Source organism: Aotus nancymaae, unplaced genomic scaffold, assembly GCF_030222135.1.
Source record: "Aotus nancymaae isolate 86718 unplaced genomic scaffold, 86718_ANA_hifiasm-v0.15.2.pri h1tg000108l, whole genome shotgun sequence".
NCBI lineage: Eukaryota > Metazoa > Chordata > Mammalia > Primates > Aotidae > Aotus > Aotus nancymaae.
Genome location: NW_026988523.1, coordinates 4227644 through 4255446, shown reverse-complemented (window position 1 = coordinate 4255446; position 27803 = coordinate 4227644). Strand labels below are relative to the sequence as shown.

Here is a 27803-nt window from a genome sequence, read left to right as displayed (position 1 = left end):
CAGCACTACAATTGTAGCTTGAAAACAACCACAGAAAATAAATGAATGAGTGTGGCTCTGTGCCATTATAAAATTTTATTTTCAAAAACAGGTGGTAAGCTGGATTTGGCCCATAAGCAGCAGTAATTCACTGACCCTTGCTATATGATAAATTTTATTACTATTATTAATACAATGGCTTACAAATAATGTTTAATAATTACCAAAGCAATACTTTTTTTTAACTAAGAACTAAGTATATACTTCATTTACAATTATTTTAAAATAAATTTGCTCATGGGAACAATGAAAAAAAATCTTGCCTGTAAATCCTGTTGTAACTTAATTGGATTTTAAAGAAAAAGTTTCAACTACAGAGACTGACATTCCATTGTTCTACGTCCCTGAGGGAGAAATTCAGGCCAAAATGAAGAACGATGTTTACAAAGGCTTGGTAGAAATAAGAAGAGAAATTTGCTGAAATCTTCAACATCTCTGACCTTTGTTCTCTCTTTGAAGGGCTTGGTTTGGCTCATAACAGAGCTTCTCTTCCAAAGCACAGTTCATGGAAAGAGCAGCTGTAACAAATGTTCCCTAAGCAGATGTTTGTCTATTCTGTTGCCCAATGTCTATTGACATTGAATTGCTTGTTTTTGTTTTAGACTTCGATTCTAAAAAAATGTTTGTCTCTCCTGACAGAGTAGTATACTTCCTTTTACCAAATGTGAGTTACATATGGTTTAGCTTTTTGCCTTGGTCATCTGTAAGACTGGAGTCAGATACAAATGTCAATCATTATACTGCTGTGCATCTACTTGGGAGATAACATTTTTTTCCCTCAATTCTTATTTTTCCAAAATGTCAAAGATTGTCTTAAATGTTATTGCATAGGTATCTTTCATTGTTGCTTTTTAGATCTAGCTGAAATATAAACCAAAAATTATAAATAAAAGTAATTTGGTCATATTTGGCAAAAGAATGCAGATTCCTATGTAAACGGCCTCCCAAAGTAACAGATACATGAGTATAAATAAAATTAACTGTTAGTAAGTTCTTTATAAATAATGAAGTGTTTTGTAAATGTTTTATAAGACAAGGTTATAATCTTTTAGGTGTATAGTCCAACAAACCTGGGTTCCAATTCCAGCTGCCTTGCAAGATCAGCTGCTCAGAATCTTAGTTTCATTATCTGTGAAATGACTATAATAGCTGTACCTACCTCATAGAATTGTTGTGAGAATTAAATGAAATAATACATATGATGTGCCCACAGCACAATGTCTGGTCTATGATAAGTATTAAATATATACATATTTGTTAGGTAGCCATTATGGCATTTTAATTTTATTTTTTCCAGCAGTATTTCTGTCAAAATATAGGAAATGTGGCTGTTTGCTTAGCTCTTATGAGCTCTTATGAGCTAAGCAAACAGCCTCATCTTAATATGAGATCCTAAACATTCATCTGAGCATTACTGATGTTTCCTAAGTCTATCCTCTCACTTTTTTCTCTAGTAGTTTTGAGTGATCCCCACTGAGCAAATGAAACATGGTGGTCTTCTATCCGCTCTACCTGGTAACAACGTGAACGTAGAGCAGATAGAAGACCATCAAAAACATTGTTCAGGAATTTTAAATATTTACCCACAATTTAAATTGTCCGATAATTTAAACCATAGGCTGCTTTTCATGCTGTGTGATTCTACTATTTTTCCATACAACTCCCCTATATCAGGGTTGGCAGCACTATTTACATGAGACGGTATTATCTTATTTTACTTTTTGGTAACTTCGATGAACTGAGGGAAACATGGAATGGCAAAGAAATTTCATGACATAATTTTGGTTTTGTACATAGACCTAATTCTGCTAATTCTCTACAATTCCCCCTCTCACTTGTTCTATTTAACTCTAAAATTTATAATTAGAAGATGAATTTAATATTTTTTTCTTTTTGTCTTTTTTTTTTTTTAAGAGGTAGTGACTGACAAGATAATAAATCCCAAAGCGTTACGCTGACTAGGACCACTGAAGTTGGCAAAAAAAGGCTACCACAACAGCAAGAAGGCCCAGGATTTTCAAAAGAATGGAAACTGGGAAATTAGATGAATTCTTGAGGGACCGAGTCTTCAGCGGCTTCAGTATCCTTTGTTTCTGGGTGAAAATAGCACTCCTGGCTCCCTGCCATTGCCCAGGCCCAACCAGGCGATACTGATAGGAGTTGCAGGGTCCGAAATAGAGTCTCACAGCCAGTTTAGGATCTTTGAACAAGAGAGAGCAGAAATCTGGCTTTGCACCTATCTCTAAGGCGAGCTCGTCCAAGTAGTCAACATAATTAGTCTGCAACGTCTGGCTCTGGCTTTTTCCAAACCTTAGTGAAGAAAGTAAAAAGGGAATATTCACAAAATGTTCTAAGTTACCTAGAATATTAGGCATTCAAAACTGCTAAAGGAATGAAGGAATGAGTGAATACATGAATGAGTTTTGAATGAATCTCTGGTGGGAAGTATGAGTTTATTGCACCAGGAGGAGCATATCTCAGATTGAGAATAGGCCCTCAAAAAAAGAGCCATGGATTCTTGGACGCTCTAGAAATGTGACAAGATTGATAACTATTATTTGGCATTTTTTAAGCAGTAGCAAATCTCCAGGCAAGAATGTAGGAGTCAGGATGGCTGCAGGGATTCATGAGATAATACACATGAAAGCACAGCTTGGTGTCTTGCTCAGAGGAGAGGCTTAATATTTGCTTGTTAAATTACTAAAGTACCCGGCAGTCTAAATGGCGTATAGTAGATATTCAATAAATGTTAGATAAATTTGAATTTGAACATGAGATAATTTCTTACCCTGATGTAAGCCCCAAATCAACTTTCCAAGTGTGCTCAATCACTGTTGAACCCCATTGCACCTTATCACAAAGTACAAATTCTTGAACCTTCACACCAACCCCTTCCTAATTTATTTTGATGGGGATTATTTGGCTAACTTTTCATAGATACTCAGGCTACTATCACCACCACTGTCTCATCCCATTCCCTCTCTAACCACAGAGTGTAGGTGGCTTGAGAAGTTATGGAATCTGACATGGCCATCATATAAAACTGAAATGAAATTAAGCCAAGGAGAAATGCTCTTACGTGGTACAATTCTTATCTTTAAGTATTTGGTTCTTAACCTAGTATGTATAAGAATCACCTAGGAAGAAGATAAAAATGCAAATTTTCAGCCTCCACATAGAATTTCTGATTTAAACATCTGGGCTATAGCTCAGAAATGTGTATTTTATCAGGCAGCTAGGTGATTCTTGTAAGTAGTTAGTTCACTATACTTTGAGAAACACTGCTCCATGTAAAGAATTAAAAAAAGTTCTTACAGGTCAATTCTTTTTTCATTCCTTTTGATCATGTCCATCACCATAGTTCTCTCTGAGGGCAGGCTACACAAGCCTAAGGAATAAAAGGTTGGTTTGAATAGTAAGTTTGAGTCAATATCATTACTTTATCTAGTTGTTGATTCTTAAGATTAAACTCTGGCCATTGAACGCTGTCATGCCAGTCAGGGCTTCTGTGCTGTTGAACTTCAGGGGGTGCCACTCCCATAGCACTCTATGTGACACTGTCCAGGGAGCACAGTCTACAGCGGGACTACGAGATGGAGAGGGCCAAGAGAAGAGGCTGGAAAAGGGAGGTGTGTCTGGGAGCCTGGCAGCCATGTCTAGTGGTTTGGGTTCTACCTCAAGGTGATAGGAGGCTGTGGAGGAGTTTTCTGCATGAGATGAGAAGACCCTACTTATGTTTTGGAACAATCTGTCTGGCCACTGAATTTAGGAAAATGGACTCCAGGGATGCAAGACCAAACTTGGGGAGACCAGTAAAGAGGCTGTTGACATAAACCTGCTGAGAGATGAGAGTAGGGCAGTAGAGATAAAGAAAGATTGATGCAAGAGTTATTATTGTGTGCTCATGACTCCGTTGCCTGCCCACAAGTGTCCCCTGAGCTTTGGATGTGTTGAAATGTGGTCGAGTCCCTTTACTTACAGTCATCAGACATCTCATATTTAAGTAGTCTAAATCTGAGCTCCTCACTGAAGCCCTCTTGTCCAGACTTGCATCATCTTCTGCACACCCCCTCTTTATTCACAGCACCACTGTCCACCCAGTTTCCAGTGCCAGAGATCTGTAAGTCCTCCTTGCTTCCTCTCGATTTCTCTGACTTTCCCAGATTGAACCAATCATGACGTCCTGCTGATTTTTCCTTAATGATTTCTCGTATTTATGGCTTCCTTTCCACTTCGTATCTCTGCCCTGGCCCAATATGCATCATATTTTAGCATAGGTAAATGTAGCCTTCTCTTTCATCCTCGAGGCTATAGTCTTTCCCCACTTTCAACTCTATATTCCACACTACTGCTGAAACAATCTATCTAAAGTGTAAATCTGCTAATGCCTATTTCTTGCTTCATTGGTGCTCCTGGCTGAAGAGTTTTCTAAAATCAGATTCCAGGTTCTCCAGCCAGTCTTACTTAATCAGGGTCCCTAAGGATTCATTAGATGATTTTCATGTGTAGCCATATTTGGGAAGAATTGATCTATATTTTATAATGTAAGTTCCATAGCATGTCTTAAGACTTCCTGTGTCCCGTCTCCTTCTTCTCCAAGAGTAATCTCTCATCAATCTCTGTCTCATAGGTCATGCTCTAGGAATGTAAAATAGCATGTGCCTTTCCATATGCATCATTGCCTCTATGCATTTATTCAGGCAATCCCCTTTTCTGCCCCTGAGAAAATGCAGTTATCCAGGAAGTTTTCCTTTATCATATGCCCTCCCCTTGTTCTACTGTGGTAAGTGTCCTTTCTCTCCTTCCCTGAGCACTCCGTATATTACTCAATCAAAGCATCTGTCATATTATGTTGAAATGATCTGTTTAAATTTCTCTCTGTCCCACCAGTTCCCAGCACAGGGCTAGGTATTGAGTAAACTTTTGCTGAACAGAATTGAACCCTGGAGGCAGGGAAATAACACCCTTCTGAGGAGTATGAAGTGCTACATAGACACTCAGAAAGAAACTTTTCAATAATTTTATAACTTGTAGGGATTTGTGAGGTTGAGCTGCTCAGGTATTAGGAGTTAAATTGAGTTAAATTGATTGAGTTAAATATGCTGAGGAATTTTTAAACACCACATAGGTAAAACCAGGAGATGTAGATGTTTTTCTTAAACTTATCTCTCATGATTCAAAGAAAAGTTAATATGTACTTAGCTTTATGCTAGTTGAGATTCTGTTGACTGTCTAATATTTTAAAGGGATGATTGCAGATATTTATTATTACTAAATTCCTGTATTTGTTATTCTTTGAATTCTCCACTTTTTAGAATGTTAATCTTGTGGGAGCGGCCAAGGTTGTCAAATGTTTTCTTGGCAACCTTCTTATCCCAGGTAACCTCTTATCATTATTGAGCAAACTTCACCAGATCTGAAACCCTTAGCCATTCACCTGCCCACACACTTACCTTTGAAAACTCGTGTCACCCAACGAGCTTGAAGTTCAGCAGTTGGGAAAATGGAACCTAGGGGCTGGATGAGACCAATGCATGCAAGGGTTGACTTCTCCAGGTGAGCGGGGAATATGTATTTATACAGTGAGACCATATTATTTTCTATTTTAACAAGTGAATCTTCAAGGAAGGGAAAAGAGAAAGTATATCCCGTTGCAAAAACAATGACATCAATGTTCTCCTCCACTGTTCCATCCTCAAAGACGGCAGAAGTTTCTGTGAGCTCTTTCACTGTAGATTTCACCTTGATGGCTCCATAGAGTAGACGACTTGGGAGATCATCATTTAGTACAGGTTCCTTCATAACATATCTGAGGCATACAGAAGAAAAACATTCAGAAGGACCATTTGCTGAGGAATCTTGAACCCTCTTGACATTTTTGGGTTATGGCTCTGAACATAAAAGGGCTTTTAAAATATCTGTAAAACTCTAACTTAATTGGTTGTCTGTGCCAATCCTTATTTTCTGACTTAAATGTCACAAATATCTCCCTTCAACAAATAAGGGAAAACATGGAGGCAATGTGAGTGAAAGAGATTTTAAAGATGGAAGCATCCCCAAGGGCTGAGACAAAATGCCTGTGCCAATGGTCAATCCCAGAGTATTATGGTGGTTATTATACCATTTCTGTTTCTGACCTTTTTCATGCTATCTAGCTTTTATTGTTTTGCTGTTTTACTTAACCCTTATTTGATCATAAGTAAGAAAAAATTTGCTAAATTTCCACTAGTTCTGAAACCTCTGAAGGGATCAATGTGAAAATTAATGTACAAAATTAGGTTTGGTGATATTTGTCAATCCCAAATATCCATGGAGTCCCTGTTAGGAAGAGCATGGATGTTGATGCAAAGTCCACTTACATATGTATATTTTTAGATTTGAGAACATTTTCTTTTTCTTTTTTTAATAGACAACACATGTCGCTTACGTCAGATCTTAGAATATGGTAGTTACATGGCAGGCATTTGTTAAAAGATTCTAAAGCTCTTTTGTTTTTTAAGGGAAGAAGCCTGTAATAACTAAAGCAAAAGAAGCATTCATAACATTTGCTTGTGCTTAAATCGCTGACATATAACTTTGACGTCAACAGAGATTTGTCTTTTAGCAAAGAAAAAGGAATGTGTTTTCAAAGGTTGCCCAAGGGAAGAACCTTCATGGTATAGGGTTAGCAAAGCATAAATTATTAGATGCAGAATTACATGTTTCCCTCTGCACCCCTCTGAAAAGCAGGTCATAGTCTCTTGAAGCAGTTTTCTCCAAAGTTAGATAACTCTGGGCATTAGAAAGTTTTTCCCTAGTTTTGCTTTCTGGAGCAGCTTATAACAGTTCTGCTTCATCTTCTTAAGTAATTTTTAAAGGTATACAGAACAAATTTGGAATCCAAACTCCAGGACCCATAAGGTACTCACACTGTTGGGTTGTAGTTTGAACTACTGTATTAGCAATTTGGATCTTTGTTAAGGGAGGCACCTTCAGACAACCTTGCTCACCAAGTATGCCTTTAAAAAAAGCAAAATAACTCTACTTGTTTTGAGGCTCAAGGCCGTAATTTTCATGATTGAACCACCGATTCATCTGTTCTTCTATCATCCATTTTACAACTGTTCGTGGCAGTACATTGCGGAGCATTGAACGAAACCGGGTGTGGAACACCGAGTCCCAAGGATAGCCATCTTCAGAGATACGGCCCATGACCCAGGTGCCATGCCTGGTGCTGATAAAAACCTGGAAAGCAAAAAGAAATGCAGTTTAAATTAGGGCATTGTCCCATTTAGGAGGAATCTGCTATGAAGGTAATGTATCACATATGTAGTCCCAGAATTTACAGAGGTTCTGTTTTAAAGGTGATTGACCTCAAAAGTAAAGTAGCTCCTGAATAGGGGTACCCAGTGGCATTTACACTGATAGAGGAAGACTGCAACAAAGTCTTGAGAACTTCGTGGAGACATGAGAAAGTCTTTGGGCTCATTCTGATGATAAAATCCACAAGTCTTTGGGAGGCCGAGGCGGGTGGATCACGAGGTCAAGAGATCGAGACCATCCTGGTCAACATGGTGAAAACCTGTCTCTACTAATACAAAAAATTAGCTGGGCATGGTGGCGCATGCCTGTAATCCCAGCTACTCAGGAGGCTGAGATAGGAGAATTGCCTAAACCCAGGAGGCGGAGGTTGCAGTGAGCCGAGATTGCGCCATTGCACTCCAGCCTGGGTAACAAGAGCGAAACTCTGTCTCAAAAAAAAAAAAAAAAAAAATCCACAAGTCTTTCCCATGTTTACAGTTGTGATTTGCTCCTTGAGAGAATGTTCCTTCCTCCCTCCTCTCATGTTTTCCACCCACCTGTTTCTTCTATAGTGCAGGTAGAATGATAATCCTTAGAAATGTACGATTATAGCCTAGTGACTACACAAGTATAAATGTTTGCATCTGAATATACCTGGATGGAGAATAACAAGGGAAATAATCTTCCTTCCATACTTAAAAGACCTTTATTATTTGTGTGTGTATGTATGTGTGTGTGTGTGTGTGTGTGTGTGTGAGAGAGAGAGAGAGAGAGAGAGAGAGAGAGAGAGTCTTGCTCTGTCACTCAGGCTGGACTGCAGTTGTGCAGTCATGGCTCATTGCAGTCTCAACCTCCAAGGTTCAGGTGATCCTCCCACCTCAGCCTCAGACAGGTACCACCACGTCTGGCTAATTTAAACAACGTTTTTGTAGAGACAGGGTCTCACAATGTTGCCCAGGTCAGTCTCCAATTTCTGGGCTTAAGCAATCCTCCTGCCTCAGCCTTCCAAAGTGCTGGGATTACAGGCATGAGCCACAGAGCCTGTTATGTATTTTAAAAGTTGAAAACTCTGAACTTATACTGTGATTCTCTTTCTCTTAAAGCGCACATCTGAATCCCCTTTCAGAGGTATTGTTTACCTTGTTTACTAAGATTTCCCTTGTTTCCAAAACATACATTTAATCTCTTTTCAAATATGTATTTTGCTGTGCTTACTGTTACTCCCTCATTGTCCAAATGCATATTCGAACTGCTTCTTAAATTTTTACATACCATCCAGTGAGTTTTTGTTTAAGGCTGTACTTGATAAGCACATAAGATTCACCTGTAAGGAAACCAATTCACTTAAGAGATTTGAATGCAGACTGATTGGGTTTGAATACCAATCCCACTACTGTGGGGGGAATTATTTCAAGCTATGTTGCCATGGGTGAATTATTTCAATCGCCCTGTGCCTCAGTTTCTCTTTCTGTAATACGAGGGTATTAACAGTACCTATCTCATGGCATTCTTGTCTAGATTAAATGAGGTGGTACATATAAAGTACTTTAAATATTGCCTGGCAAGGGATAAGTACTTCTAGCTGTTATTTTGTAAACTTAGGCTGGAAGAGAGGGGTTTCACACAGTGCCTCATATCTGGAGTGAACCAGAATTTGAAGACAAATTTTGTGGGGATGGCCTTAAATTTTTAGCTTGTGAAGTAGCAACTGCACCAAGCATTCCTGTATTGATGGTCTCTGTGTGGTATATACCTATGTTTTGAATTTCTCTTGCTGTTGCTTTTAGGCTGACTTGGCAATATGTTGATTAGATATTAGATACTAAAATATTTCCATTAGTGTCTCCGTTACCGTCCCCGCCTCTTCCTCAGGATGAAATCATGTTTCAAATGAAATGCTCTGCCTGTTTAACTTTCTTTCTGTTGTGACCGTCCCTATTGCAGGGGTGTGTAACCTGCCTATTCACGCTAGGTACAACGGTGAGAGAAACATGAGCATTTAGGTTCAGGCTGCTTTCTCTGAGAAATATGCTTTAAGTCAAAGGTCAGAAGTATGTAAATGACTGATATGGTTTGGTTCTGTGTCCTCACCCACATCTCACCCTGAATTGTAATAATCCCCCCATGTGTCAAGAGCGGGACCAGGTGGAGACAATTCAATCACAGGTGAGGTTTCCACCATGCTGTTCTCGTAATAGTGAGTAAGTTCTCACGAGGTCTGATGGATTTATAAGGGGTTTCCCCTGCGCTCTCATTTTCTCTCCTGCCACCCTCGTAAGGAGGTGTCTTCTGCCACGATTGTTAGTTTCCTGAAGGCTTCCCCAGCCATGCCAAACTGTGAGTCAATTAAACCTCTTTTCTGGGTATTTCTTCATAGCAGCGTGAGAATGGACTAATACAATAAGCAGCACCAGCCAATATGATCTCAAGTGGTGCTTCTGGACTGTGGTAGAGGGTGCTGTATCCTTATGAAGGTGAATTCTTTTGACAGTGCAGTGCACGCTCAGAATTTTGGTGAATTCAGGTTGTAATTTCAAGTTTTGCAGATGCACCTAGTTCAATTTCTAGCATATATATCTCCTGTAAAGTCTTTGGTAAGTCTTTCCACAGAAGGCTTGATAGTACATTACTCTGTGTAAAAGGTTTTTATCATAGTTACAGATTTATGTTGTTACTCTAATAAATATTGAAGAGATTAGTGCAGGTGAATGATTATAATCCTTGGAAATGTATGATTATAACATTAAATTTAGGAGGAATCTACTATGTAGGTGATGTATCACATACATACCCCCAGAATTTACTAAGGCTCTGTTTTAGAGATGATTGCCCTCAAAGTGAAGTACCTCCTAAAAACGGGGCACCTGGTGGCATTTACACTAATAGAGGAAGACTGCAACAAAGTCTTTTGCAGTTGGTGCAAAACATTGTTTAAGGAGCTATAAGGCATGCAAATAGAGCCAAGGTGGTTTCTTAATATTGAATCTAACACCATAAGGCTTTCTGTAGGACAAGACCTATACAGGGAACTGGTTCTTGCAATCTAAGATTTGATATCTTTGGAATGAAGAGATCTAAGTCAATATCACTGGTCTGACAACATGTAGGCGTCTAGGATGGATCTTCACTTGGCTGACTGCTACATCAGTTCCTCACATATTGCCCCACTTAACACTGTTCCTAAGGCTTTGCAGGAGTTCCCAGCATGAACACCTGGTGCTGAGACAGAGTCTCGCTAGAGCTGGTACTCTCACTTTCCGGCTCTGCTCTGCTCCAAGCTGTCACAGTTCCTGCCCCCTCACTTGTTCTTCACATTGAGGTGATAAATGAAAAGGGGTTTATTTTCACAAAAAGTGAAGACTTATTGGGTCTAGTAAATCTTTCTGTTCTGCTCTGTTCTTAGGCTGGCACTGACTAACACTGACTGATAGATGAGTCTGACAGGGCCCAATGTAACCCTTTCATTAACCTGCTGGGCAGGCGTCATGTTTGCTTATCACTTTTGCTACTGGGTATCTAGAGTCCTGAAAGTGTAAGACTTGGGATGGAAAAGATTTGCTGGTTGTGTACATGGCCATGGTAAGCCCTGGGTGGCCAGAGATACCAGGCTGAAAGAGCTAGTGTAAGAGTGATTGGGTATCTGTTTCAGGCCTTGTTGAGTGGGGGGATGTTTTGGGAGAGGACCTTTAGCCATTTTCCCTTCTTAGCCTAGGTCTATCCTTGCAGAAGGAGTTTATTTTTTGCTATTCCTGACCACCACTGTCAGCAGCATCGTGTAATGTTTGACTCTTTGGCAGCTCAGCTGGTGTCATTCCTGAGCAGGTGCCAAGATGACCATGGTTAGAAGGCCTCAGGAAGCACCTAAATACCTGTGATTTTAGTTGGGAGACCTACTATCTATTTAATCTTTCTTTTCATAATATTTAGGTAACTGAGGATTCTCTATATTTCAAATATAATTCAAATATGCACTAAATTTCTAAAAGCCACCTGTCCAGAATATGAACAGATTAACTTCTCATTAAGCACCCAGGTAGAAACCAGGCCTCTTAGCTGGGTGTAGTGGTGGTGGTGCATGCCTGTAATTCTAGCACTTTGGGAGGCTGAGGCAGGGAGATTGCTTGAGTTTAAGAGTTTGAGACCAGCCTGGGCAACATGGTGAGACCCCATTTCTACAAAAAAACACAAAAATTAGCTGGGTGTGGTGTGGCATGTGCCTGTAGTCCCAGCTACTCAGGAGGCTGAGATGAGAGGATCACTGTAACCCAGGAGGTCGAGGCTGCAGTAAGCTGTGTTCACGCCAATGTACTCAGTAACAAAGGCCTCTTGTATGGAAAATCATCTGGTCAAAATTTCCCACTTTAAAAATGAGGGAACCATCACCCAGAGAAGTGAAACGAATTACTCTAGGATACATGGCTGATTAGTGACAGAGCTAGGAGGTAAACTGGTTTCTTGACTTCGGGATTTTCTATGATGCCACAATGGGTCACCAACCAACTAGTTAATGAGGATTGGAGCCGTGATTATGTGGCTGGAGTTCTCCAGTATGGCACTCCCATGGTCTCCCCTCCAGGTACATGGTAAGCAGAGAGCATCGCACCTGAGCAGCCTTCTTACTCAGCTCAACAGCAATATCTGAGCCCGAGTTTCCCGTTCCAATCACCAGGATGCGTTTCCCCTCAAATCCGTCTGGATGTTTGTATTGGCGGCTATGGAAATACTGGCCTTTGAATCTCTCAATACCTTCAGGGGGAAGAAGAGAGGTCTGTGAACTCCAGAGCAACTATGTCAAGCTAATTTCACTAAAATTTCATTGCCAGCTTTTCCTTTCTGGAGTCGATTTGTTTTGCCTCTTCTCCTCTATAGGAGTAAAGGGCATGTGGGGGCCTGTAATCCCAGCACTTTGGGAGGCCTAGGTGGGTTGATTGAGCCCAGGAGTTTGACACCAGCCTGAGCAGCAGAGAGAAACCCCGTCTCTACAAAAAATACAGAAATTACCTGGGCACGGTGGCACATGCCTGTGGTCTCAGCTACTTAGGTGGCTGAGGTGGGAAGATTGCTTGAGCTTGGAAGGTAAAGAATGCAGTGAGCCCTGACTGTGTCACTACATTCTAGTCTGGGTGACAGAGTAGAATTTGGTGTAGAATTCTCCACACCAAAAAAAAAAAAAAAAAAAAAGAAAAAGAAAAAACAGGACCAAAGGGGTTGATTTTAATTTCAGAGGCTGCAGCTTGTAGCTTTTATCTATCAGAGACAAACAAATGGTGATGAATACAGCAGGACAAAATACTGGCTTCTGGCTACCCATTATACTGTATTGGACTATATAATGACACTGTAACATCCATATTAGGCTGGGCGTGGTGGCTCACGCCTGTAATCCCAGCACTTTGGTAGGCCGAGGCAGGCGGCTCAACTGAGGTCAGGAGTTTGAAACCAGCCTGGCCAACATGATGAAACTCTGTATCTACTAAAAGTACAAAAATTAGCCAGGGCTGGTGGTGCACTTGTAATACCAGCTACTCGAGAGACTGAGGCATGAGAATCGCTTGAACCCAGGAGACAGAGGTTGTGGAGGCTGCAGTGAGCTGAGATTGTGCCATTGCACTCCAGCCTGGGTGACAGATTCTGTTTCAAAAAAAAAAAATCACTTATCGGTTACTCTTAAATATTTCTTAAGCACATTATGAAGTGCTATTATTGTAATTGTGTAATAGAATACTATTAAGCAATCTTATTTTCCAAAAGTAAACAAAAGCTGGGACTAAAAACCAGGCACATAGGAGTTGGTTTCCGTGTTGTAGTAAGTCAGTGATTTGCTGGTGGTTAATCACAGACAAGCTTCTCTGTGTCCTTTCCTAGTTACTATTTTTACACTTCCTGAAAACACATGACTTTATAAAGTATTTGCCATTGATGGTGGGGTTGCTTGAAAAAATCTTCAGATTATTGGTTCTCAAAGTGCAGTCACATGGCCGGCAGCATCTGCATCGCCTGGTGTTAGAAATGCACATTTTCAGCCTCATGCCAGACCTGTCTTAGTTTGTCTTCTATCGCTTTTAACAAAATATCTGAAACTGAGTATTTTTTAGGGAAAGGAAGTTATTTTGGTGCACAGTTGTGGCGGCTGAGAAGTCAAGGTTGAGGGGCTGTGTCTGCTGAGAGCCTTCTTGCTGGTGTGGACTCTCTGAAGAGTCCCGGGGCAGCACAGGGTATGGCATGGTGAGGGAGGCAATCATGCCAACATGTTAACTCAGGTTTCTATCCTTTTCTTATAAAGCCACCAATTCCACTCCTGTGATAACGCAGTAATCCAACTCATTAATCCACAAATAGGTTAATCCATTCATGAGGGCAGAGCCCTTATGACTCAATCACCTCTTAAAGGTCCACTCTTCATACTGCCCCATTGGAAATTAATCTCCATATGAGTTTTGGACAGGACATTCAAGCCATAGCACCTATTGAATCAGAAATAAGGAGGGTGGGGCCTAGCAATCTGTGCTTGGAAGAGCCCTCCAGGTGATTCTATTTGGGAACAGTTGCTTTAGATGAGCTGGTCTCAAGGCTGACTATATATTAAAATCACCTGAGCAAACTTTCATTGCTCTAACTCTACTCCATAGTGTTTGAACCTTTGGGGGTAGGTCCCCAGGCATCAGGGCTTTAGAAGCTCCCCAGGTGATTCTAATGTGAGGCCTGGACTATGAACCACTACAATAGATGTCTTCCTGAGGGCTTTGGAAGGAAATGTGTTCTCTGAGGAAAGACTTGGGTGGACCAGAACAGGTGGATGCAGGGTTCTATTCCTGCACTTCTCTCTCCATCACTAACTTGCAGAAGCATTTCTTTCTAGGAGCTCTCTCCTTGTCTATGAGCATGGACCTTTGGAAAAGGCTCAGTGTTTGGCAGGATAGAAAAAGGCCAATGCAGGCACCTGGCTAAAAGGGCCTCTCCAACAGAGAACCAGTTTGATGTGAATTCTCTAAAATTCTGCCGAGCACTTAGTGACTTCCAAGGAAATTAGCTCTGAGATCTATGTGTGATGAAACACGGGTCAATAGAAACAAAGATGGTGTTTGGTGTTTGGTGTCTGTCATCTTTCTAGCTCTATCTCAATCTTCTTGAGCCCAGTTGTGCCCAGTTGCAGCAATGATTCAAACTACATATAAAGTACCTGGAAACCTACTCCAAAAAGCTGGGAATCCCAGTGGGTCTCACCTGGAAATGACTTCAGTGGGATATGAGGTAGAATGTGGTGGCCACTGCAAACCATAACTGCATCAAAGACAGCACTCTGCTCCTTGCCGTTCCTCTGAGTGACAACCTTCCATTGGCCAGAGGATGAGAAATCTGGACATTTTCTCACACTAAGGACAGTTGTCTTGAAGAAACACAGAGAAGACATAATTGAGAATTACTCCAGGATAACATGGGCCAAGTGTGTCCTTCTCATTGGTGCTTCGTGCAAGAGGCCCAACTCGGCAGTGGGACCATTCTGTTAAGGGTGTTGAATACTGAGTAAGGACTTGAGAGAGAAAAGAAAAACAAGTTCTTGTGAAAGCTGTCAGAATCCAGATGGAGTCACTAATGTTAAGAAACCCAAAAAACAGAAGTGGGAAAGGCCAGAAAGAGAGGGTTCTCATGGTATGTGGTTGATAACAAAAAAGTCTACAAAAACCACCACCTTGCACAAAGACCATCATAATCTTACATAAAAACGACTTCTACAGGAACATCTGCCCAGTAACTGTTCAGTCTTGGACTGGCATCATCTTTGTTACTGCTTTTTATATTATTTATATAATTATTTCAAAACAATTATGTAATTGTATTTTTTCCCCTTTAAAAACCTTTGTCTTCCTTTAACTCCCTGAATATACACATAGTTTACCATGGCATGCACATTCTCCTTACAATGCTCTATTACCAAATATCTTGTAAAGAGCCTCTCTCTGTTTGTTATTTAGGTTGATAGTATGAACAAGGAAACGAACCAATAATTCAATTGATCATGAAATTAGCATATGTCAGGAACCTTTTGTGTAGCCACCTCTGTGTGGACTTTGTATGAGAGAGGATATTTCACATAAAGTACTTTGCAGAGTGCCTGACACATGGTTGACATTCCACCGAATGTTAGTTTTTAATATTTATTCTTTTTAAAACAGAGTACATCATGTGAGCAGGGCAATTCATGATCTTATTTGAATGAAATAATTTATTGGCTCCTTGATTTTTTTTTTTTTTAATGTAGCTCAGTAGAGGTCTGTTAATTTCTAAAACTGTACATAAATGCTGGATTAAGAAACAATGTCAAGTGGAAGCAAAGTTTATAATGTAGAAGAATGGCATGCTTCTCCTTTGCGAGTATTTTAGTCCTTTATATATTTCAGATTTTCAGATATTTTTCAAAATGCTGGGTTGGCAATTTTTAAAGCTGTCTTATTTTAAAAATGTATATGGAATATTAGTAGAAATCTTGTGGGAGGGCTTTAAATATCTGGGCAATTTTCAGCTGAGAGAAAAGATTTCAGATTATAGTTCACAGTGGTATATTAACTGAATCACTGTTGATTCCTGCCATTCAAAATGTGATTTGAGGACCTGGATCTTGAGTATCACCTGGGAGCTTGTCAGAAATGCAGAATTTCAGACCTTACCCCATACCTATTGAAATCAGAACCTACATTTTTAACAAGATCTCCAGGTGATTCATGTGCACATTAAAGTTTGAGAAGACTGATGCAGATTACATTGACAATCATAAATAACAGGGCTTGTTACAGTTTGCCTACTTCTCGAGTTGAACCCTAATACCTATGACTTACACGAACTCAGAGACCAGTAAACAGAAATGTGTTTTCCCAACCCCTCTTCGCTCTCCAAGAAACAAGTAACACAATAACCAAGAGAAATGACTCCGTTGCAACTCGAACTTTAAAAGAGTGGAATATGAGTTATATATCATAAGAGGGCAATATATTTGTTAAGTAGATTGATAGCTAAGTGCACAAAGCTACAGAATCTTCTGGTATAAAGAATCTGTTATTCACAAGTTAGATACACTAGGAATTGGGGAAAAACTACATTAGGTAGAACTGCACATCTTAATGGCATTTATAAATACAAATTTTCATCAAAATTTACCATTATAAGTTAATATTATATAAGCCTAGTATTAGAATTACTAAGAAAATGAGATGTATTAAAAATAAGCTTCACTAACAGTTACTTATCCAGAAGCATTATTTATTTATTTTGAGACAGGGTCTCCCACTGTTGCCTAGGCTGGAGTGCAGTGGCACAATCACCATTACTGCAGTTTTGACCTCCCAGGCTCAAGTGATCCTCCCTCCTCAGCCTCTTGAGTAGCTGAGACCACAGGTGTGTGTCAACATGCCTGGATAATCTTTTAAAAAAATATTGTAGAGACAGATTTTCACTGTATTGCCCAGGTTGGTCTTAAACTCCTGGGTTCAAGTGATCCTCCTGCCTCAGCCTCCCAAAGTGCTGGGATTACAAACATGAACCACCACACCTGGCCTAGAAATGTGATTTATATTTTATTTTCTAAGCACAGTAACTATTTCTCAAAGTATAGACTATTGATGAAAATTCAACATGCTTAATGAAAATGTTGTTGTTTGTTGTTATTTGTTTTTGAGGAAGCACAGGAAAAGGTAATTCCAAGTTGTATTTCAAAATGATCTGGCCATCTTGAGGTTGCTAGAGATTGCATTCAGAAAAAAATTGTAAGAAAAAAATACTTTCCACAGCCTTCTGGTATGAACAGAGAGCAGGGAGTTTATTTAGTCATGTCTAAGAAATCTCATTTCTATGGAGAAGAAAACAAAACGGCAATTTAATTTTGATATATGCCCTTTCAAGGACAGGCGTATTTAATGGTAACAGATGTTAATTTAAATGAAGTTTTGGGGCTGAGTGCAGTGGCTCACGCCTGTAATCCCAGCACTTTGAGAGGCCGAGGTGGGTGGATCACTTGAGGTCAGGAGTTCTAGACCAGCCTGGCCAAAATAGTGAAACCCTGTCTCTACCAAAAGTACAAAAATGAACCAGGTATGGTAGTATGTGCCTGTAGTACCAGCTACTCAGGAGGCTGGGGAGGGAGGAGAATTGCTTGAGCCTAGGAGGCAGAGGTTGCAGTGAGCCAAGATCATGCCACTGCACTCCAGCCTTGGCAACACAGTGAGACTCTGTCTTGGAAAAAAAAAGAAAAAAAGTTGACATCAATATCATTATTCAAACCTTTAATTTTAACAGATGAGTTTTCTCTTCAGTTAATGTAAATAATCTATAATATCAAGGGTAATAAAACTACTTTTTGGTATTTATAATGGGCTTTTATAGTTCAACAAACACTTAGAATGGGATACTTTATTCATAATTGCTTTCGTTATCAGAGTAACTTTTCTATTTAAATATGAGCTAAACTAATGTAGAGGAACCCATTTCCCCAAAAATACAATACCTGAAACTGAATATATTTTAACAGATCAAATTTTTTGGCAAACATCCTGAAATATTCCAGAAGTTTAGAATTATGCAGGAAGTTTGGAAAATCTTCAGGCATTGGAAAGTCACTGAAACAGGACATTTCTTTGCTGGTGTTGGTAATGACAGATTGATAGATACTTGCTCGGCCATCTTCCACATTCTCCTAAAGGATCAAATAAAATAATTAGTGATAATTACACATTCAAAATTTTTTTTTTTGGTTTTTTAGTCTTCCTACAACTAACCCTTGGGTGATTCAATTGTCTTTTGTTGTGTGGTGTGATGACAACATTTAGGTGATGAGTGTGGTCTACGTGTTCCATCATTCTGTGGTGATACCTGTTTGTTGCCTGTTTGTGATGCTCACTGCAAGGGTTGGAGATATTGGCAATGGTGAGGTTGGGGGCAGGGGCAATTATTTTGGCACATTGCAAAATATTAGCATCCTAGGTCTCTACCTATTTAATGCCAGAATTTGTGACAACTGGCTTACTTCCTTAATTCCCTTACCTTGGGAGACTGGGCAGAGAACACAATAATTTCAGTATTATAAAATAAGTACTTTTGGAGGAAGGGAGTTTGCGCTTTTGATTTGAATTCCTTTACACAAATCAACCTTTGTCAAGTGGTAAAGGTGAGTAACACTGATACAATCAAATCTTAAACTTGCCTCGGCCTCCTGAGTAGCTGGGACTACAGGCATACACCACTATGCCTGGTTTATTTTTGTATTTTTGGTAGAGATGGGGTTTCACCATTTTGGCCAGGCTGGTCTCTAACTCTTGACCTCAAGCTATCCACCTCCCTCAGCCTCCCAAAGTGCTGGGATCATAGGCATGAGGCATTGTGCCCGGCCCCTCTATTTTTCTAGTCATTCATTTTGTTTACCCATGACTACTATAGTACATTTTTCCATGAGTAGTGTGTTTACGCTGGTCTAGAATCAAGATTTTTTTTTTTTTTTTTGAGACGGGATCTCACTCCAGTTGCCCAAGCTGGAGTGCAAGGGCACAATCTCAGCTCACTGCAGTCTCAACCTCCTGGGCTCAGGCATGTACCACCACGCCCTGCTATTTTTTTGTATTGTTAGTAGAGATGGGGTTTTGCCATGTTGCTCAGGCTGGTCTTGAACTTCTGGACTCAAGAAATTGGTTCGCCTTGGCCTCCCAAAGTGCTGAGATTACAGGCATGAGTCACTGTGCCTGGCCAGAATCAAGGTTTAAATGGTAACTCTGTTATAATTTCAAGGGGCTTGGTAAAAGCTAATCAGGTTAAGGTATGCTAGCTTTCTAGGTAGTTAGAATTTAGTATGATGTTATTGTTAACTATACATATTAAGATCCAAAGAGAGGGTTGCACTAGAATACAAAAGGGTTTCTGTCTCATACACAAGGATATAATGATCTGAACTCCGGATAAACAAATCATGGTACAGTATTTTTATTTTCAAACATGGGCTTCAAATTGCATAATACTAAAGTCAAACTGATGTGTAAGCTATTTCTTGATGTTTCAGCATAACTGAATGTAATGTCATTGGCAAGACAATGAATTTCTTAATCAAGTTTTCAAAATGGGAAATATTTTATGGAGCAAAAAAATACTATTTTTTTCTCAAGACCAGATAATTTTTTTTTCTTTTTTTTTGAGACAGGGTCTCACTCTGTGGCCCAGGCTGGAATGCAGTGGCACAATTATGCCCCATGCCTCATGGCAGGGTCAACTTCCTGAGCTCAAGTGATCTTCCCACCTCAACCTGGGACTACAGGTGTGTGTCGCTAGACCTAGTTAATTTTTTGTATTTTTTTGTAGAGATGAGGTCTCACCATGTTGCCCAGGCAGGTCTAAAACTTCTGAGCTCAAGGATCCACCCACCTCAATCCCCCAAAGTGCTGGGATTACTGGCATGAGCCACTGCACCCGGCCCCAAGACCAAATAATTTTATGAGTAGTATAGAGTAGAAATAAATAGGAGGGTTCTGGAGTCAGACTGACTGGGTTGATGTCCTAATTCTGCCACCTTTAACGGCTTTGTGACCATAAGCAAGTTACATAGATCAGTTTCCTCATTTTCCTCTGTAAAATGGGGCTTGTTAATAACTTAAACATGAACCAATTGTTTCAAGGCTTTAATGAGCATGAGTAAAGTACTTAGCAGAATGCCTGGCTCAAAATGCATGCTTAAGAATATTTATCTCTTTTCTGTTATTATCAGCCACTAGAGTTAAATTTATTAAGCCAGCTGTAGTTTTGAATCAGTTAAATTAAGACTGTTACACTACAGCCAAAAACATTAGTTTTTAAAAGACCCAACCATTTGGCTTTAAAATGTGGTTGGCTCCTTTGTCAGGTCAATTTTAAGGGAATTTTGAGTGATGAGAAGAACTGGTTCTGATGTCTGAGGCCCTACAGTAATCTTAGGGCCAGGGCAAAACTTGCCTTTGGGAGTTTTGTTTTTGTTGTTTAGAATCATTACTATTATACTTTAATTTCTGGGGTACATGTGCAGATCATGCAGGACGGTGGTGGTTTGCTGCATCCATGGCCCCGTCATCCACAATAGGTATTTTTCCTAATGATATCCCCCCAATTCCCCACCCGCTGCTATTCCTCCCCTAGTCCCCCGACCACAGGCCCGACTATGTGATGTTCCCCTCCCTGTGTTCATGTGTTCTCACTGTTCAACAGCCTTTGGGAGATTTTACTTCTGTAGTTTGTTTGCAAACAATAGTGACCTCACAGTTCTTTTTCTGAAGATCAAGTGATAATCTTTTATTGCTGGGTTAATTGGTAAGTAGGGCTAAAAAAAAATCCTTGTCTTTATAAGTGCTTCTTTCTACATTTAGTTTGCTGAAGTAGATGTCTATGTATTTATGATCTTTTGATCATGGGCTGAATTAAAGTTTATGTTTGACTTCATGACAATAAAAGGATTGAAAAAACTAAGTTTAAAGAACAGTAAAAGGGTAATATTTAATCTACTCAAGGAAGCAAATTTATAAAGAAGAAACAGATTCACTTATAAATGTAAATTACAAAAACTTATAAACTTTTCCTTTGTGAAACATCATTATATTGACCCCTACCAGTCAATATTTTGCTTTCATTGGTAGTTACTATAAGCAGTTGGAAATAATAAAATTGCCTTGATTTAAAAATATTTTGTGATTTTATAATTTCAGTCTTTCAGATGGACCTTACATCTATCTGCTCCATTACTTGAACTGAATATGACTGGAACTCTTCTTAATTCCTTGTCCTACAATTAGAGGCAGAATTGCAATTCCCAAATGCCAGTCAGCGGGCCAGCTGTGTTAGGAGGGGCCCAGATAAGTGGTGGTACAAGTCTGTAATCTCAACTACTCAGGAGACTGAGATAGGAGAATCACTTGAACCTGGGGGTGGAGGTTGCAGTGAGTCAAGATCACACCACTGCCCTCCAGCCTGGGTGACAGAGCGGCACTCCATCTAAAAAAAAAAAGAAGGGCCCAGATTTCTATTTTAAAAGTGTTTCCTAGCTGCTTCTGCACAATGAACTTTGTGAACCACACCTCTGTTAGAATATTGCTATCTTCTGTCATTTTTTTTTTTTTTTTGAGACGGAGTTTAGCTCTTGTTACCCAGGCTGGAGTGCAGTGGCGCGATCTCAGCTCACCGCAACCTCTGCCTCCTGAGTTCAGGCAATTCTCCTATCTCAGCCTCCTGAGTAGCTGGGATTACAGGCACGTGCCACCATGCCCAGCTAATTTTTTGTATTTTTAGTAGAGACGGGGTTTCACCATGTTGACCAGGATTGTCTCGATCTCTTGAGCTTGTGATCCACCCACCTCGGCCTCCCAAAGTGCTGGGATTACAGGCGTGAGCCACCACGCCCAGCCCATCTTCTGTCATCTTTCCATTAGGCTGGTGTCTCCTTTAATTAAGCTCCCTGGCTCAGGTATTTTCCACTTTTTCTGCTGCTTTCAGGGTACAGGGTATACACTTATTGGCAATATGTTTGGAATATTGGATCTTGGGGGGAGCCACATTTTAAGAGAGAAAGTGATATTTCAGATTGAACTTAAAGGAAGAAAACCAAGATAGAGATATGTCTAGTGAGTATTACATGAAAATTAAAATAACTAAACATATACACCTGGAAAAGGAGGAGATCCAGATATTAAAAGAAAACAAAACAAAACAAAATGTACCTGGTAACTCCCTTGTGAATACAAGGTATTAGGAACAATAAAGGAAGCAGAGAAGTTTAGTGGCTGAAAGAAGATCATGCTTTCCTCTATCAATACTTCAGCAAGGTTATGAAGTGTGAGAGCTCTGAAATTATAAACCCTCATTTTTTTTCCCCTACTTCCCATGTTCCCCTGGCAAATTATTTATCTGAAACCTATTTCTTCTTAATATGTAAATAAAGATAATAATATGTACTTTTTTGAAGAAAAGTGAGGTGATGGTTGCCAGGTGCTTCCCATTGCTGGAAACAGAGCCAAACATGTATGCTAATTACCTAGCTGGCCCATGGCCCATATGTGCCACTAGGGGGTGCTGGAGAGTTTGGAAGAATTCTGTATTGTCTAGGTTGGGCATAGGATAAGAATTATTTATTTATTAACTCGTCACCACCAAATGTGTTTGTGTAGATATAACAATTAATAAATAACCCATTTTAAAAATTGCTTCTGGATGGTAGAGTCATGAAGAGGCAAAATTTCCCAGGGAAGAGCAGGGACTCCCAGCATCCTTGTTGGAAATTCCTAGCCACCTGGAAATCAAGACCCTCACATAGCCCTAGTGCAGGCAGCCTGTGAAAATTTTCTGCTTTTATGTTTCACTCTGCAGGGAGATTCTTTGGACTCTTTGACTCCGCTGAGTGGAGACAATAGTGTACATTCTTCTATTGAATATATTTTTAAGAAAAATTTGAAATGTGATAGATACTGTTACAAGTTACACAGTTGTCTAGTTAACATTTAATATTCAATAAAGCCTAATTAATCAGCTTTTAATCCAGTTTTTCTAGCGAATAGGAAGGTATTTCTAATCTGAAATTTTAGATACTAGCAATAGGATAGCTGGAGAAATATTTTGCTGCAGAAAATATCTTCCTAAAATTAATCAAATTATGTTGTTGACAGACTAGTCAAACTGACTTTCATCTCTTTTGCTATCTGTGGGATGTGAGTATGCAAGGATTTTGGGATACTGGTGGAAGGAGGTTGTGGAGTCAATCTCCTGCATATACCAGGGAACAACTGTAATTTCTACATTTCTTCTTAGGTTAAGACTCTATCTGGGAGCAAAACAGAACAAAACAAAAAACAAACACAAAAACCCTAACTGAAATCTACATGTGAACCTAGAGTGGACAAAAATATCTTTGGTTAAGACAGGAATGACCACTATATTATATGGCCATCCTAGGAAAAGCGAAAATGATGTTAATCACTAGATTTTAATAAGAAATGAATGTGATTTAAGCTGGTTTCCTTTTTGCAAAGCCACCTGTCTTACAGAAAGATCAATTTCTTCCTTCTCTATTATTAACTCTGAATGTGTTTAGATAGTTGAATGATCAGATTTTTAAATTAGGTGTTTGTGTGAAAATTACCAAACTTGTCTTATCATAGGATTCATTTGAGATGTTTATTAAAAACCCCCAGAAGATTGAGTTAGTAGGTGTGGGTTGGGGCCCATGAATCAGCATTGTGTGTGTGGGGGGTGGTTGGGGGCAGGTTTGTTTAACCAAAGGAATCAATATCTTTTAAAAACTCTCCATGGCTGGGCATGGTAGCCTGGGTGACAGAGCAAGACCCTGTCTCAAAAAAATTTTAAAAGAAAGAAAGTAGAACTCTCCAGGTGTGGTTTATGGTGATATGTACTTGAGAAACTTAATGTTAAATGATAAAAAAGATCCCTGTTGGCATGAGATTCAATTTGAACTGCCAAAGCACAGGTCCTGGATCACATTGCCATTCTCCTAACTAGTTAGCCTGCAGTGAGAGCCCTTTGCATGGTCTCTGCTGTTATGAGTTTGCTTTTCATGTATTCAAACCTTTTGCTCCCATCTGGAATAGTCTCATGTGTTTTAGTATCTCAGAGATACCTGATAAATAATTCCAAAGTCATTGCTTTTGGGTTCTAAACTTAAACTTTTGTAAGTTAGGGCATGGTTATAAGTCAGGGCTCCTCTGTTTAGAAGTCATAGAGGCCCCGGTTTGAATGCCAATTCCTCCAGTTGTGTGGCCCTGGCCATCTCACTTAACTCCCTTTCAGTTTGCACATCTATAAAATATACGGTTATTGTTAGCAGCTAACATTTATTGAACTCTGTTTTGAGTCTGGAACTTATCTATGTTCTTTATGTAAATTGTATCCCTTAATCTTCAAAATAGCACTATGAGATAATCACACTTTCCTGTTACTATATCCATTTATAACTGAGTAAACTGAAACACAGGATGTAAATAACTTGCTCAAGATCTCACAGTTAGAAGATGGTAAGCTACTACCTATTCAGAGGTTGTGGGAAGGAATAATTATAAATCCTTATAGCTATCTATCTATGCAACTTTCTAATTTTTATACAAATCGTGAAGGACAGTGATATGGTTTGGCTCTGTGTCCCCATCCAAATCTCAGCTTGAATTGTAATTCCCACAATCCCCGAGTCATGGGAAGGACCCGGTGGGAGGTAATTGAATCAAGCGGGGAGTTACCCTCAAGCTGTTCTTCTGATAGTGAGTGAGTTCTCATGAGATCTGATGGTTTTAAAAGGGGCTTTTTCCCCTTTGCTCAGCACTGCTCTTTTCCCGCTTTGCTCAGTCTCTCTCCTGCTGCCATGAATGTAAGTTTCCTGAGTCCTCCCCAGCCATGTGGAACTGTGAGTCAATTAAACCTCTTTCCTTTGTAAATCACCTAGTCTCAGGTGTTTCTTCATAGCAACATGAGGACGGAGGAATATGGACAACTAGCATTATCAATATTTGATTTCATTAATAAAATGAATTTAACATATTTAACAAAGAGTTTTACAGCAGTTATACTAGAATGTTATTGATAAAGCTTAGTAAACAAACATGGTTCATTTGTCAGAGAAAAAATAGTAATGATAAGAGGAGGATCTCTAAAGAAGCATTTAGTTCAATAATTGAAACAAGTGATACCTTGAAAAGAATCCCTGTTATATTTTGTAAAATGTTTTCTAATATTAGTATATTAAAGAATGACAAAAGTATGGGCTATAAGACAATTTGCTGAATCCAAAAGAAGAGATTTTTTACGTGCCTGAGTTGGCTACCTGAGTTGGGTTAGTATTGACCTGGGGAGAGATGCCAGCCTATGACTTTAGTTCCCACATGGCCACATAAATAAATAGAAATAAAATTTCATCAAAATTGTTTAATAAATTTCTCAATATGGCCCATCAGTAACTATGATTCACCCTGAAATAACAACACAACCTGTTCAAGACCCAAGAAAATCTCACTTACTTTGAACCTCCACACTCCTCCAATATCTTCAGTTCTCTCAAAGCAAGTGGGCTCAAGTCCCTCATCCACACAGCACTTCAGAGAAATCAGGCCACTGACCCCAGCTCCAATCACAGCTACCTTCTTTGCCATCAGCTCCTGTCAAGGAGTTGATCAATAGACATTACTCAACTGGGACAACTGGTAAGAGAATCCTTATGATTTGGTTAGGTAATTGGCTTTAAACATTGTCACAGTGGTAATTTAATAAGCAGCACTATTGAATAAAGTACCAGTCAAAAATCCTGCTATTTTCTTGCCTTTGTAAAAAGCTGAGCTGTCTTATGGACTTCGTTGCCAACCTTGCTTACATCTTGCTTTAACATTTAAAAGCGACCCATTCAATAAAGCCAAACCATGCAGTAACATACTAGGGATGTGAGCCAAATTTCCAGTTAGAGTTCTGAGCTTTTCCTTTTCAGTTTCTTTCCCCAGCGATCATCCTTACCTTTGTTTTTGCCTTTTGGCACTGTCTCTTTGACAGAATAGTTTTCTCCCTTGGTTGTGTGCTGGGAGGCAGTTGGAAGTGTTTTTAAGAGTTGGAGGTGGCTGTCAGAAATGGGAGGAGCTCCCTACTCCTCCAGCATTCTTCCAGCTGAAACTCTTTCTTAGCTAGGAGTTCTAGAATTAGGCAAGAGGCATATGCTCTAAGGTCAACAGTAGTGATGCAATGCCTTTATAGTAACAGCATATACTCTTAGACGCGTAGCAACATATACTCACATACAGATCATTTAAAAATCCTTTTTATAATAATGTATAAATATTCATTCACAAATGAACAAATAGGGATAAATAGCAAGAAGGTTAAGATTACTCCCAATCTCACCACCCAGAGATAACTGCTTTTGACATTTTGGTATATCCTTCTACCTATTTATAGATACAGAAGTGGAATAGCAGTCTAATTTCCAATTTGATTTTTTAACTTTGTAGTATATCAATATTGTGCACCTACAGCAGCATTTTTCGTGGTTGCATAAATCTCATTCGGTTGATGGTTTAGTTATCTGTCTAACAAATATTCAGTACTTAGAGTTAAGCACTGTTTCTGGCAGATTACCATGCCTGAATGAACAAGACAGATTATGTCCCTGATATGATGGAATTCACATTTCTGTTCTGGCTTAGTTCTCATAGACTTGATGATTTCTGGGTCCTAGTATACTGTGTTCATCTTTTCTTAGATTGCTCACCCTGTCCAGACTCATACCTTATTTTGATTTTTCTGTCTATGTGTATGGTGGCTTGGATGAACCTAGTGGGACTTCTAAGATCTTTCTATCCACTGCTCTCTTTTTGGCTTGATGTAGAACTGGATAATTACCTCTGTTAACTATTTCAGTTTTTAGTGTTAACATTTATTAGTAGACTAACTCAGGAGACTAGAACACCCTTAGGTACCTTAGATAGAGTCTAAATGATGAGGTAAAGGACTTTATTATCTAACCGCAAAAGACCAGTTTCTCTTATGACTCTGAGATGTTTTATATAAATTCATTCAATAAATATTTACTGAACACTTCCTAGGTGCCAGACACTTTCTAAGTGCTGCAAGTACAGCAATGAATGAGAGACAAAACTCTCTGTCCTTGTGGAGTTTACTTTGTAGTGGAGGGAGCCAAATAGTCGATCAATAAAATAAAACAAGTGGTAATGACCACGATGGAGAAAAGAAAGCTAGAAAGGGAGATCTGAAGTGCAAGAGTGAAGAGCTGTTTTATAATGTCAAACAAGGTGTTCTAGAAAAACATTTTCTCTGAAATTTCCCAAAATAAATTTGATCATGATAAAAGGCATTCTCTGTATAATAAGTGCAGCAACTCTAAGACAAAAGTAACAGACACAACAAAAGTAATGAGCAATGACTAAGGAACAAAAGAGTTGAACACAGTTCTCAGTTAAAACGAAAAAAGGCCAGGGACAGTGGCTCATGCCTGTAATCCCAGCAGTTTGGGAGGCCGAGGTAATAGTATTGCTTGAGTGTAGGAGTTTGAGATCAGCCTGGGCAACACAGCGAGGCCTAATTTCTACAAAAAACAAAATCAGCCAGGCATTGCAGCATGCACTTGTAGTCTCAGCTACTTGGGAGGCTGAGGTGGGAGGATTGCTTGAGGCCCTGGAGGTCGAGACTGCAGTGAGCCATGATTGTGCCACTGTACTCCAGCCTGGGTAACAGTGAGACCCTGTCTCTAAAAAACAAGTAAAATAAAAGGTTACAAAAGAAAAATTTTTTTTAAAGGAAAAAAAAATCAAGTGATTTCATTGACAATTGGGTACACATTTTGTAAACAGCCTGTAACAATTCTCCAACGTTATCTTTGCAGCATCTTATCTAGTTATGATATTGATGGGAACCCCGTTAAAAGTAATTGTACCTGACCATCATACAGGGAAAAGAAAATATCTAGGTATAGAAGCAAACTTTTTTTTTTA

General features: G+C 39.4%; 1 protein-coding gene and 1 long non-coding RNA gene across 3 annotated transcripts in view; one reads left to right on the top strand and one right to left on the bottom strand.

The window, feature by feature from the left end:
* Window positions 1-44: 44 nt before the first annotated feature.
* Window positions 45-25923, bottom strand: FMO2 (flavin containing dimethylaniline monoxygenase 2). 2 transcript variants are annotated; one of them, XM_021668062.2, is made up of 9 exons: window positions 25816-25923; window positions 25329-25466; window positions 17816-18004; window positions 14545-14707; window positions 11924-12066; window positions 7064-7263; window positions 5493-5848; window positions 3355-3427; window positions 45-2349 (listed from the first exon to the last, which is right to left on the bottom strand). In XM_021668062.2, exons 2-9 carry the CDS (start codon window positions 25458-25460, stop codon window positions 1998-2000), a joined length of 1608 nt encoding a protein of 535 aa, XP_021523737.2. In that variant the 5' UTR covers window positions 25461-25466; window positions 25816-25923; the 3' UTR covers window positions 45-1997. The 2 variants fall into 2 exon arrangements, with proteins under 2 accessions (XP_021523737.2, XP_064226515.1); XM_064370445.1 differs by lacking the exons at window positions 11924-12066; window positions 17816-18004; window positions 25329-25466; window positions 25816-25923 and having other exon boundaries at window positions 14545-14635.
* LOC105711728 (uncharacterized) overlaps window positions 4056-27803 on the top strand; it is a 411034-nt gene continuing 387286 nt past the window's right edge. The window contains exon 1 of the long non-coding RNA XR_010340303.1: window positions 4056-4159. This is a non-coding gene — a long non-coding RNA (uncharacterized LOC105711728). The remainder of the gene's footprint in view (window positions 4160-27803) is intronic.

Bases quoted from the DNA above. Each gene is read 5' to 3' on its own strand.
- FMO2 (XM_021668062.2), bottom strand. From the start codon at position 25,460: ATGGCAAAGAAGGTAGCTGTGATTGGAGCTGGGGTCAGTGGCCTGATT. The intron at 12,067-14,544 runs GTGAGACCCACT...TTCCCCCTGAAG, and splicing joins CCCACTGAAGTCATTTCCAG to GTATTGAGAGATTCAAAGGC. The intron at 3,428-5,492 runs GTAAGTGTGTGG...TTTATTCCTTAG, and splicing joins GGTGACACGAGTTTTCAAAG to GCTTGTGTAGCCTGCCCTCA.